We start from the raw sequence: 12,893 nt of genomic DNA, 5'->3' as shown, positions 1-12,893 counted from the left end.
ATCCCCTTTCATTGAAGAAGGAGGACATCTTCTTAGTTCTGGAATGAAAAGCCTCATCCTGAAAGCAGATGCGGCGGAGACAGGAATTCAGAGAAGGGGCGATGTTTTTGCAAATAATAGGGTGGGAAGAGGTGTAGTCCAGGTAGCTGAAGAGTCTGGGGGTTTATAATAGACATCAGTAGATAAGCTATCTCCAGAGATAGAGACAGAGAGATGGAAAGGGGAGGGAGGTGTTGGAAATGGACCAGGTAAATTTCAGGGCAGGGTGGAAGTTGGAGGCAAATTTGATGAAGTCGACGAGCTCAGCATGGGTGCAGGAAGCATCACCAATGCAGTCGATGATGTAGAGTAAGAAAAGTTGGGGACTGATACCAGTGTAGGCTTAGAACATAGACTGTTCCACGCAGCCGACGAAAAGGCCGGCATAGCTGGGGCCCATGGCTACCCGTTCTGTTTGAAGGAAGTGGGAGGACCCAAAGGAGAAATTAATGAGGGTGAAGCCAAGTTCTGACAGGTGGTGGAGGAGAAATGGTTGGATCTGGTGTCCAGAAAGAAAGAAGAAGCTTCGAGGGCTTCCTGGTGGGGGATGGAGGTGTACAGGGGCTGGACATCCACAGTAAAACTAAGATGCTTGGGGCCAGGGAACCTGAAATCTTTGAAGGATCAAGTGCGTGTGGAGTGTCACAGATGTAGGTAAGAAGGGACTGAACTAGGGGGGGAGTAAGACAGAGTCGAGGATTGCAGATATAGGTTCAGTGGGGCAGGAGCGAGCTGAAACAATGGGTCTACCTGGACAGGCAGGTAGGAGGTAGAAATGGGAAGTGCGAGGTGCAGGAACTGACGTTGGTGGCGGTGAATGGGAGATCCCTAGAGTTAATAAGGTTGGCATTGGTGTGGGAGACAATGGCCTGGGGTCCTTTTTGAGGGGTAAGTAAGAGGAGGTATCTGAGAGTTACTGCCTGGCTTCAGCAAGGTAGAGGTCAGTCCACCACAGCATTTCTTATATGCAGGTTTGATGGTGAGGTTAGGATTAGTGGAGAACAGAGCGTTCTGAAGGGGTGAGGTTGGAATTGGAGAGAGGAGTGCTGAAGTCACCTCAGTTGATGTCCTATTGGCAGTTAGCAATGAAAAGATCCAGAGCAGGCAGAAGACCAGAGCAGAGTGTCCTGGAGGAGGAGGAGGAGGGTTGAAAGTGGGAGGAGGTGTCATCGGTGAGGACTGGAGAGTAGACACTGATGCACCATCAATAACTCTCTGAGACGTGAGGCGAGGTATCGGCTTTTATTGACTGGAAGAAAGAACAAGCAGTAGTTGACCACCATACTACATCCTGGAGACTGAGGGCAGGGCTCAGGCCCCAATCGCCTTTATACCGGGGTCTGTGGGAGGAGCCACAGGAGCAGTCAGCGGGGGGGGGGCATGTCCAGACAGGTATATGTAGTTCACCACAGGCACAGAGACAGAGGCAGCAGAACAGGAGCTCAGCACCATGGCAGGCGTGGAACACACTGAGGTGTGGGAGCAAGGGGACAAAGATCAGGCCCTTGCTGAGGACAGATTGTTCTGCCTCAGTGAGGGGAAGGTCAGAGGGGACGGTGAAAACCCAGCATGGATGAGAGCTGGGATCAGAGGGGGTGGGGGGTTGATAGTGTCTGAGGAGAGAGGAGGGTTGGGGTGTTCAGGGAAGGTGAGGTGAGAGGATGATAGAGTCTACAAACACCCAAGAGTCTGGTGGACTGGCCTCTACCTTGCAGAAGCATTGCAACAACAGTCAGACACCTCCTCTTACTTACCCCTGGAACAGGACCCCACTAAGGAGCACCAGGCCATTGTCTCCCACACCATCACCAACCTTGTTAACTCTGGAATTCTCCAGAGCTCTATAAACCATGTTGATTATCTCTAATCAGGTCCTGTCTGTCCAAATAATTTTATATCCAGTTCCTAGAGTACTTTCCAATAAGTTCCCCACTACTGATGTCAGGCTCACCTACCTGGCTTATTCATAGAGCCTTTCTTAAACAATGGAACAACATTAGCTATCCTCCGATCCCCCAGCACCTCACCTGTGGCTAAGGCCATTTTAAATATTTCTGCAAAGCCCCTGCAATTTCTGCACTAGCCTCTCACGTGGTTCATGTACAAGAGGATATAGACAGGCTGCAGAGTTGGGCAGAAAAATGGCAGATGGAGTTCGATCCAGAGAAGTGTGAGGTGATGCATTTTGGAAGGACAAACCAGAAGACTGAGTACAGGATTAATGGTCAGTTACTTCAGAATGTGGATGAACAAAGGGACCTTGGGGTTCAAATCCATACATCCCTCAAGGTCGCTGCACAGGTTGATTGGGTAGCTAAGAAGGCCTATGGGATGCTAGGCTTCATTAACAGGGGGATTGAGTTCAAGAGTAGAGAGGTCATGTTACAACTCTACAAATCTCTGGTGAGACGGCACTTAGAGTATTGTGTTCAATTCTGGTCACCTCATTATAGGAAGGATGTGGAAGCTATGGAGAAAGTGCAGAGGAGATTTACCAGGATGTTTCCTGGATTGGAAAACAAGTCATATGAAGCAAGGTTAGCAGAGCTGGGACTTTTCTCTTTGGAGCATACAAGAATGAGCGGGGATTTGATAGAGGTCTACAAGATTGAGAGGCACAGGTAGGGTGGATAGTCAGTACCTGTTTCCCAGGGCAACAATAGCAAACACCAGAGGGCATATGTACAAAATTAAGGGAGGGAAGTTTAGGGGAGACATCAGGGGTAAGTTTTTTTACACAGAGGGTTGTGAGTGCCTGGAATGACTTGCCAGGGATGGTGGTGGAGGCTAAAACATTAGGGTTATTTAAGAGCCTCTTGGACAGGCACATGGATGAAAGAAAAATGGAAGGTTATGGGGTAGTGTAGGTTTAGTACTTTTCTTTAAGGATTATCTGGGTCGGCACAACATGGAGGGCTGAAGGGCCTGTACTGTGCTGTAGTGTTCTATGTGTCAGGTTCACATTGGGAACACATTGTCAGGCCCCTGGGAATTTATCCACCCTGATTTTCCTCAAGACAGCAAAAGCCTCTTCCTCTGTAATCTGTATACAGTCCATGATCTCACGACTACTTCTTTTTATGTCTCCCAAGTAATTACAGATGCAATGTTCTATTTAAGGTCCCCCCATCTGTTTTGGCTCCATGTATAGATGACCTCCCTGATCTTCAAGAGGACCAATTTTGTTCTTTGCTGTCCTTTCGCACTTAATATATCCCTTGGGATTCTCCTTCATCTTGTCTGCTAGAGCAACTTCATGCTTTGTGTTAACCCTCCTGAATTCCTCCTTAACTGTTCCCTTACATTTCTTATACCCCTGAAGTCCTCACCTGTTCCTATCTGCCTTTACCTGCTATGCACCTCCTTTTTATTAACCAGGGCCTCAATATCTCTCGAATACCAAGGTCCTCTAAACCTATTGTCCTTACCTTTTATTCTGATAGGAATATACAAACTCGGTATTCTCAAAATATCACTTTTTAAAGCCTCCCACTGACCAAGTACACCCTTTGCCAGTAAACAACCTGCCCATATCCACACTTACCTGATCCTTTTGATACCACCAAAATTAGCCTTTCTTCAATTTTCCACAATAATATCTTGAAACTAATGGCATTGTGATTGCTAGATTCAAAGTGTTCCCCTACACAAACTTCTGTCACCTGTCCTGTCTCATTCCCTAATAGGAGATCTAGTACCATACTCTCTCTAGTTGGGACTTCTATGTACTGATTAAATAAACTTTCCTGAGCATATTTGACTAACTCTAGCCCTTTTACAGTTTGGAAGTCCCAGTCAATATGTGGAAAGTTAAAATCACCTACTATCACAACATTATGTTTCTTGCAACAGTCTTCTATCTCTCTATAAGTTTGCTCCTCTAAATCCCACAGATTGCTGCGTAGCCTATAATATAATCCCAATAATGGGATCATTGCTATCTTTATTCCTTCGTTCCACCCATATAGCCTCAGTAGATGAGCTCTCCAGTCTGTGCTGTGACACTTTCCCTGACTCGTAATACCACCCCTTTCCCTTTAGTCCCTCCTGCTCTGTCGCGTCTAAAACAACAGAACCCTGAAACACTGAGCTGCCAGTCTTTCTCCTCCTACAACCAAGTCTCACTATTGGCTACAATATCATTCCACGTGCTGATCCCCGCCCTATACTTATTCAGACTTTCTACAATACTGCTTGCATTGAAATATACACAATTCTGAATGTTAGTGCCACCATGCTCAATCTTTTGTTTCCTGGCTTGATATGAAGGCTTAACAACATCTTTCCCAACAATCAACTCCACTATCCGATCTGGCGCTGATTCCTACCCCCCTGTAGCACTTGTTTAAACACCCCTCCCCCCATGGCAGCACTAGCAAATTTTCCCACTAGGTTATTACCCCTCCAGTTCAGGCGCAAACTGTCCCTTCTGTACAGGTCCCACCTTCTCAGGAAGAGACCCCAAAGATCCAAACATACGAAGCCCTCCCTCCTGCACCATCTCCTTAGCCACACGTTAATTTGTATGATCTTCCTATTTCTGAGTTCACTAGCATGTAGCATGGGTCGCAATCCTGAGATCACAACCCTGGAATTCCTGTGTCTTGACTCAGCACCTAACTCCCTGAACTCACTTTGCAGGACCTTCACACCCATCCTAGCCATGTCATTGGTACCGATATGGACCACAACCTTCCCACATAAGGGGACTCAATCTGCAATGTCCCTGACCCTGGGATGTGGGAAGCAACATATAACACCATCTGGGATCTTGTTCCTGTCCACAGAGCCTCCTGTATGTTCCCCTAACCTTTGAATCTCCTATCACTACAGCTCTCCTCTTCCTTTTAGAGCGACAGATCCAGATTCTGTGCCAGAGCCTTGACTGCTGTGCTGTCCTCTGCTAGAATTCCCCCCCACCACCACCACAGTATACAAAGCAGTCACTGGTTGCCTATCCCCTTTCCCGCTCCTGACAGACACCCAGATGCGTGTGCCCTGCACTTTGGGTGTCCTGTTGAGAAACTCCTCGGCATCCTGAGGGAACTGGAGTTCATATAGTTACAGCTAAACTTCCTTAATGTGGTGGGAAAGAAGTTGCAGCTGGATGCACTTCTTGCAGGTGTAGTCATCAGGGTCACTGGAGACCGTCCTGACTTCATACAGCATTCCACTATTCTGCCCGGCATCCCCACTGCTCTGACTGTGCAATAAGAAAAAAAGAATGAAAAATTAAACAAAAAATCTACTACAGCCTTCACCTCTCCTCACTAAAGGTATATGAGCCAAAGCCTAAACTTCTCACTCTGACACTGGCCCACTCCCACATAAACCTAACTTATTTTTATTGTCCCTTGCCAAGTGCCTAATTGTGCACAATTCAACATCTCCTTGGGAACTGTGGCACACAGAATGTCCCGACTGCCTCCGGTCGCTTCTTTTGAACTCTCTTCCTCTATGCAATCAAACATCTTCTCAGCAACAGTGGGACACAGTGTGTCCCAACTGCACCCAATCGTTTCTTATCCCCTCAGTAAAGTTGACACCAAAAGATAGTAGTGTGGCATTCCCTTAGTTGCACGCTTGTTCAATTATCTTGATAACTCACTGGAAGAATAGGGAACAGACAGTAAGAATAATGGAACAGTTTTATAGGGGATTGGCAGGTTAACACCAGAGGAATGCCACAGAAATCAGAGCTGGGCTATCATTTGTTGACACAATCTATGTCCATGATATGGTTGGGAGGAATGTATTAAAGTTTGCTGGTAATGAGGATGCAGAGAGGGGATATGGATAGACCAGGGCAGGGTTGGCAAAACCTTTCAAGAGCATGTGTCCAAGTTGGTGATAATCTTCTAAAAACTTCTCTTGCATGCCATAGTAATTTTGAGCCGATACAATTATCGACTAATAAATTAGTAATAATAATTATGGATATTTTAAGAAAAAAGGATGAGTCCTGTTGCTTATTTGCATGTATTCAGTGTTTTACTATTAATAAGAAGATAACTGGGAGAGATTAAAGTAAATGAAGTTCATTACAAAACTTGTCCAAGAATTCTTAACATTAATCTTTTAAAAAGTCAATTAAAAATGACATTATTTCAATAAGCAAACACAAGGAGATCTGCAGATGCTGGAAATTCAAACAACACACACAAAATAGCTTCTCCTTACAGATGCTGCCTGGCCTGCTGTGTTCCACCAACATTTTGCGTGTGTTGTTATTATTTCAATAATATTGTTATTGTACCTATACTATCTAAATACTGTTGTGTACACCAGGACTACGGATGGTGGGGAGGAGATGCATCTCTACCAAACGAGGTGTAAGGTGCTCCTTCCCTCTGCTCATCTGCAGGTCACGCTCGGGCAAGGTGTAGCACCTGCTTAGCCCCTGATCAGGGTCACGTGAAGCCATGGGGGCAGGTGGTGGATGGTCGTATGAGCAGCCGGTGCTCATCACAAGTCCAGGTTATGTGACCACTGATGCCAGGCAGACAATCTCTGAAGGGTATTCATAATGGCTGTGGTCACCCGTCTTAAAAAGACACTGCCCAGAAGAAGGCAATATGTTGGTAGAAAAATTTGCGAAGAATAGTTATGTTCATGGAAAGACCATGGTCACTCACATCATAGAGCATGGCACCTTATCAATAGTTCAAAGGTTCATATATTATCAAAGTATAGAACTCTTCTCCAGATAACTGTGAAACCAAGAACGAAATGAAAAGCAACATGATCATGAACTCCCAAATCCTTCCCACACAAAAAAATCAACAAACATAGAACAGGCATGTCGATTCCCACCCCCACCACACCCAAATCCCCCTTCCTCTGCGCACAAAAAAAACAAGATCGAGCTAAAAACACAGAATACAAAACAATCATAAGAGTGAAAGAAAAGTCTATAATCCAAGGCCATATCCAAAACACAGAAAACCAAGATAACATTGCAGAAGCTTTTCTCTTTGTGGCAGCAAAGTTACCCCACCAGCGATCAAAAGGAAATCTCCCCTCTCCGTAGCTGAGCGATCCCACCAGCGATCAAAAGGAAATCTCCCCTCTCCGTAGCAGAGTGATCCCACCAGCGATCAAAAGGAAATCTCCCCTCTCCGTAGCAGAGCGACCCCACCAGCGATCAAAAGGAAATCTCCCCTCTCCGTAGCAGAGCGATCCCACCAGCGATCAAAAGGAAATCTCCCCTCTCCGTAGCAGAGCGATCCCACCAGCGATCAAAAGGAAATCTCCCCTCTCCATAGCAGAGCGACCCCACCAGCGATCAAAAGGAAATCTCCCCTCTCCGTAGCAGAGTGATCCCACCAGTGATCAGAAGGAAATCTCCCCTCTCCATAGCAGAGTGACCCCACCAGTGATCAGAAGGAAATCTCCCCTCTCCGTAGCAGAGCGACCCCACCAGCGATCAAAAGGAAATCTCCCCTCTCCATAGCAGAGCGACCCCACCAGCGATCAAAAGACAGTCTCCCCTCTCCGTAGCAGAGCGATCCCACCAGCGATCAAAAGGCAGTCTCCCCTCTCCGTAGCAGAGCGATCCCACCAGCAATCAAAAGACAGTCTCCCATCTCCATAGCAGAGTGATCCCACCAGCGATCAAAAGGAAATCTCCCCTCTCCATAGCAGAGCGATCCCACCAGCAATCAAAAGACAGTCTCCCATCTCCATAGCAGAGTGATCCCACCAGCGATCAAAAGGAAATCTCCCCTCTCCGTAGCAGAGTGATCCCACCAGTGATCAGAAGGAAATCTCCCCTCTCCATAGCAGAGCGATCCCACCAGCAATCAAAAGACAGTCTCCCATCTCCATAGCAGAGTGATCCCACCAGCGATCAAAAGGAAATCTCCCCTCTCCGTAGCAGAGTGATCCCACCAGTGATCAGAAGGAAATCTCCCCTCTCCATAACAGAGCGACCCCACCAGTGATCAGAAGGAAATCTCCCCTCTCCGTAGCAGAGCGACCCCACCAGCGATCAAAAGGAAATCTCCCCTCTCCATAGCAGAGCGACCCCACCAGCGATCAAAAGACAGTCTCCCCTCTCCGTAGCAGAGCGATCCCACCAGCGATCAAAAGGCAGTCTCCCCTCTCCGTAGCAGAGCGATCCCACCAGCAATCAAAAGACAGTCTCCCATCTCCATAGCAGAGTGATCCCACCAGCGATCAAAAGGAAATCTCCCCTCTCCATAGCAGAGCGATCCCACCAGCAATCAAAAGACAGTCTCCCATCTCCATAGCAGAGTGATCCCACCAGCGATCAAAAGGAAATCTCCCCTCTCCGTAGCAGAGTGATCCCACCAGTGATCAGAAGGAAATCTCCCCTCTCCATAGCAGAGCGATCCCACCAGCAATCAAAAGACAGTCTCCCATCTCCATAGCAGAGTGATCCCACCAGCGATCAAAAGGAAATCTCCCCTCTCCGTAGCAGAGTGATCCCACCAGTGATCAGAAGGAAATCTCCCCTCTCCATAGCAGAGCGACCCCACCAGTGATCAGAAGGAAATCTCCCCTCTCCGTAGCAGAGCGACCCCACCAGCGATCAAAAGGAAATCTCCCCTCTCCATAGCAGAGCGACCCCACCAGCGATCAAAAGACAGTCTCCCCTCTCCGTAGCAGAGCGATCCCACCAGCGATCAAAAGGCAGTCTCCCCTCTCCGTAGCAGAGCGATCCCACCAGCAATCAAAAGACAGTCTCCCATCTCCATAGCAGAGTGATCCCACCAGCGATCAAAAGGAAATCTCCCCTCTCCATAGCAGAGCGATCCCACCAGTGATCAGAAGGAAATCTCCCCTCTCCGTAGCAGAGCAACCCCACCAGCGATCAAAAGGAAATCTCCCCTCTCCATAGCAGAGCGATCCCACCAGTGATCAGAAGGAAATCTCCCCTCTCTGTAGCAGAGTGATCCCACCAGTGATCAGAAGGAAATCTCCCCTCTCCGGTAGCAGAGTGATCCCACCAGTGATCAAAAGGAAATCTCCCCTCTCCATAGCTGAGCGATCCCACCAGTGATCAGAAGGAAATCTCCCCTCTCCGGTAGCAGAGCAATCCCACCAGTGATCAAAAGGAAATCTCCCCTCTCCGGTAGCAGAGCAATCCCACCAGTGATCAAAAGGAAATCTCCCCTCTCCATAGCTGAGCGATCCCACCAGCGATCAGAAGGAAATCTCCCCTCTCCGTAGCAGAGTGATCCCACCAGTGATCAAAAGGAAATCTCCCCTCTCCATAGCTGAGCGATCCCACCAGCGATCAGAAGGAAATCTCCCCTCTCCGGTAGCAGAGCAATCCCACCAGTGATCAAAAGGAAATCTCCCCTCTCCATAGCTGAGCGATCCCACCAGTGATCAGAAGGAAATCTCCCCTCTCCGTAGCAGAGCGACCCCACCAGCAATCAAAAGGCAAGCAGTCGGAATTCACCTTCCATACTCACACATTGTTTCAATCTCCCTTGTCACTTTAATCAGTGAACAATGGAAGCTTTAATCAGCGAAATGGGGTTGAACATCGGCTTGTGATCCCGCAGCCTTCTCGCCACAAGGTTCACACATAGTGCCCCTGCCTCCCAGAATCCCCTCATAGCCTGCAGAATGCTGAACCACCCAAACGATCTCCACACTGAAAATCACAGGCTCCAACGCTTCCAAATCACATTCAAGATGAAAAACACACGTAAAAGACAGGAAAGTGAAATAGTGATGATGACACCAGGCTGGCAAGGTTTCAAAATGTGTCATTGATGCACCATCAATAACTCACACTGAGACGTAAGGCGAGATATCGGCTTTTATTGACTGGAAGAAGGAACCAGGAGTGAGTGTCCATCATACTATGTCCTGGAGCCTGAGGCCGAGCGTCAGGCCTCAGATCGCCTTTATACCGGGGCCTGTGGGAGGAGCCACAGGAGCGGTCAGCAGGGGCGTGTCCCGACAGGCACATAGTTCACCACAGTCATCTAGCACCATGTGTTCTTTGCAACCCTCTAGCTGGCAACAAGCAGGAGTGAGACGTTGCTTGTGAAAATATCATACTGAGCTCTGGTTGTAAGAAAATCATTTAATATTTAACTTAGCAACAAAGATGATCATTACGTATCTTTGTATTATGGGTGAGGTTTAAAGAACTGAAGGGCAGTGTGCCAATGAAATCTTTGCTCGTGCCATCTTGGATGTGAGTGCCAAAGGTTCACCAGCCCTAGTTAGGGGAATGGGCAAGGGTGGGGCAGGTGGTTTATATCCCAGAAAAATGTTAGACCAATTCCTATTCATAGAAGAAATAGGAAATACTCCCATTGATAGGAATGTTTCTATTGATAAGAAAAAAAGAAACAATTCTGATTGATAGGAAAATAAAGTTCAAAGTAAATCTACTGCCCTGAGATTCATTTTCTTGCAGGAATTCACAGTAGAAGAAAGAACTACAATTAAATCAATAAAAAAAATACACATTAAGGCTGATAAACAGCCAATGTGCAAAAGAAGAGAAACTCTGCAAATACAAAAGATAGATAATACTGAGAACATGAGCGGTAGAGACCTTGAAAGTGAGTCCATAGGTTGTGGATTCAGTTCACTGTTGAGGTGAGTGAAGTTATCCACACTGGTTCAGGAGCCCGATGGTTGAATAACTGTTTCTGAACCTGGTGGTGTGGGACCTAAGGCTCCTGCACTTCCTTCCTAATGGCAGCAGTGAGAAGAGAGCATGGCCAGAATGGTCCTTGATGATGGATACAGATTTCTTGAGGCGGTGCTCCATTTAAATGTGCTCAAAGGTGGGGAGGGATGTTCCGGAAATCGACTCGGCTCTATCCACCACTTTCTGTAGGCTTCTCCATTCTTGGCCGTGCCAGGTCGATAGGTTTCCTATAATAAAACATGGAAAAACATGAGGCCAATTCTATTTGATAGGAAAAGCAGGGACAATTCAAACGATGAGGGATTAAGAGGTGTTAGTGTTCTGAGACATATAGGTACCAGGAGCCACTGAAAAGTAACACTCAGGGACAGGAAGAAATTAGGGAGGTAAGTGGTATGTAAGAGTATGTATGTATGTATGAAGGTAAGAGGAATCGAGATACCTTAAAGACATTATGCCTGAGCCACCTATGCCTAATCTCATTTCTCACATGGTTCCAGGGTCATCTGTGGCTGCCTCTGCTGCCTCTACCTCTTCTGCCACAGGAACCTCACCATGTTCCTGACCAAACGCAGAAAGATCTCCAAATTCATGGCTAATAAGTGAGTATTTTCAGCCAAGTGGGGTTTAAGTGGGCAAGTTCTCTGTCCCGTCGCGTCGCTCCGCGTCACACCCGTCTCCTTGCCTTCCGTTCTAGTCCTGATATCCACAGGACTGATGAAGGATCTCGGCCCGAAACACCGACTATATGCTTTTCCATAGGTGCTGCCCGGCCGGCTGCATTCCGCCAGCATTTTGTGTGTGTTGCTTGGATTTCCAACACCTGCAGATACTCTCTTGCTTGGGATCAGCGGTTCCTTGTCTTACTATGCATCACCTCACCTGAAAACTCCGGTGGGTTCCAATTTAGCTGATGAGACCAGTGAATGGCCAACTGACTCCGCCACAGCTGAGGCTTGGGAGATGGGGAATTCCTTCCACCATTTACACTGGCCTCAGTGTGTTCCTATCACATGCTCCCATCCTGAATGTTCCCTCTGCACTTTGAGCTCATGAGTCTGGAGACCGTTAATACAAAACTTTTTTTGTACTTTCAACAAATCCTTTTGCAACCTTTAGGGGCTGGCATGGAGTGAATTTATCTTTCTTCATCAAGCCATGAGAGCAGCAAAATTACACCGAGACTGTATATCAAAACCTGCAATTCTGGTCGCTATACATCATAAGACGTAGGAGTAGAATTAAGCCATTTGGCCCATTGAGTCTTATCTGACATTTGATCTTGTCTGATTTATTATCCCTCTCAATCCCGTTCTCCAGTCTTCTTCCCATTGTCCTTGCTAATCAAGAGCCCCATCAACCTCCACTTTAGATATATATACAATGACTTGACCTCCACAGCCATCTGTGGCAATGAACTCCACAGGTTCACCATGCTCTTCCTCCTCATCTCTGTCCTTAGGGAAGTCCTTCTAGTCTGAGGCTGCGCCCATTGGTCCTAGACTTCCCCTACTATTGGAAACATCCTCTCCACATCTATGTCTTTCAATATTTGATATATTTCAGTGAGATCCAGCCCCCCCATTCTTCTAAACTCCAATGAGTAGAGGCCAAGAACCATCAAAGGTTCCTCATATGTTAACCCTTTCGTTCCCAATCTTATCTTAGATAAGGGACCCAAAAGTGCTCACAACATACTGAGTGCAGTCTGACCAATCCTTTGTAGAGCCTCAGTCTTCCTAAGGCATGGTCCCATATTCCTTTAGCACTTGAAGCTCTTGAGCCTGGACTCTGTTAATACAAACCTTTCCCAGCCTTCGGGGTCTGGCATGGGGCTTAGCTTTCTGCGCCAAGCCACAAAAGCAACAAGAAACTCCTCTTCTCAGTTCCCTTCTTCTGAGAATGTTCCCTCAGATCAGAGACGCTCTTTCCAATGGAAACATCCTGTGTGTGTCCACGCTATCCAGGCTTTTCAGTAGCCAGTAAGTTTCAGGGAGATTCCCCCTCATCCTTCTGATATCATACATGCAATGAGTGCCTCGAAGAGAGTACTCATCACCATCATTACGTGCCATGTCTTATGACTTGGGCAATCATGACCATGATTGTTCTTGGCAATTTTTTCTACAGAAATGGTTTGCCATTGCCTTCCTCTGGGCAGTGTCTTTACAAGACAGGTGGCCCCAGCCATCATCAGAGATTGTCTGCC

At 47.1% G+C, this 12,893-nt stretch overlaps 1 protein-coding gene across 3 annotated transcripts in view; it reads left to right on the top strand.

The window, feature by feature from the left end:
* The window catches only part of LOC132396949 (chloride channel protein ClC-Ka-like), a 227,762-nt gene that overhangs the window by 145,360 nt on the left and 69,509 nt on the right, over positions 1-12,893 (top strand). For 2 of the 3 annotated variants that reach the window (XM_059975111.1, XM_059975113.1), the window contains one exon: positions 11,185-11,286. The exons of the other annotated variant lie outside the window; for it this stretch is intronic. In XM_059975111.1, the coding sequence (XP_059831094.1) occupies positions 11,185-11,286 (102 nt within the window). The remainder of the gene's footprint in view (positions 1-11,184; positions 11,287-12,893) is intronic. 3 annotated transcript variants of the gene reach the window in all.

Source organism: Hypanus sabinus, chromosome 7 (genome assembly GCF_030144855.1).
Source record: "Hypanus sabinus isolate sHypSab1 chromosome 7, sHypSab1.hap1, whole genome shotgun sequence".
NCBI lineage: Eukaryota > Metazoa > Chordata > Chondrichthyes > Myliobatiformes > Dasyatidae > Hypanus > Hypanus sabinus.
This window is presented reverse-complemented; position numbering and strand designations above follow the sequence as displayed.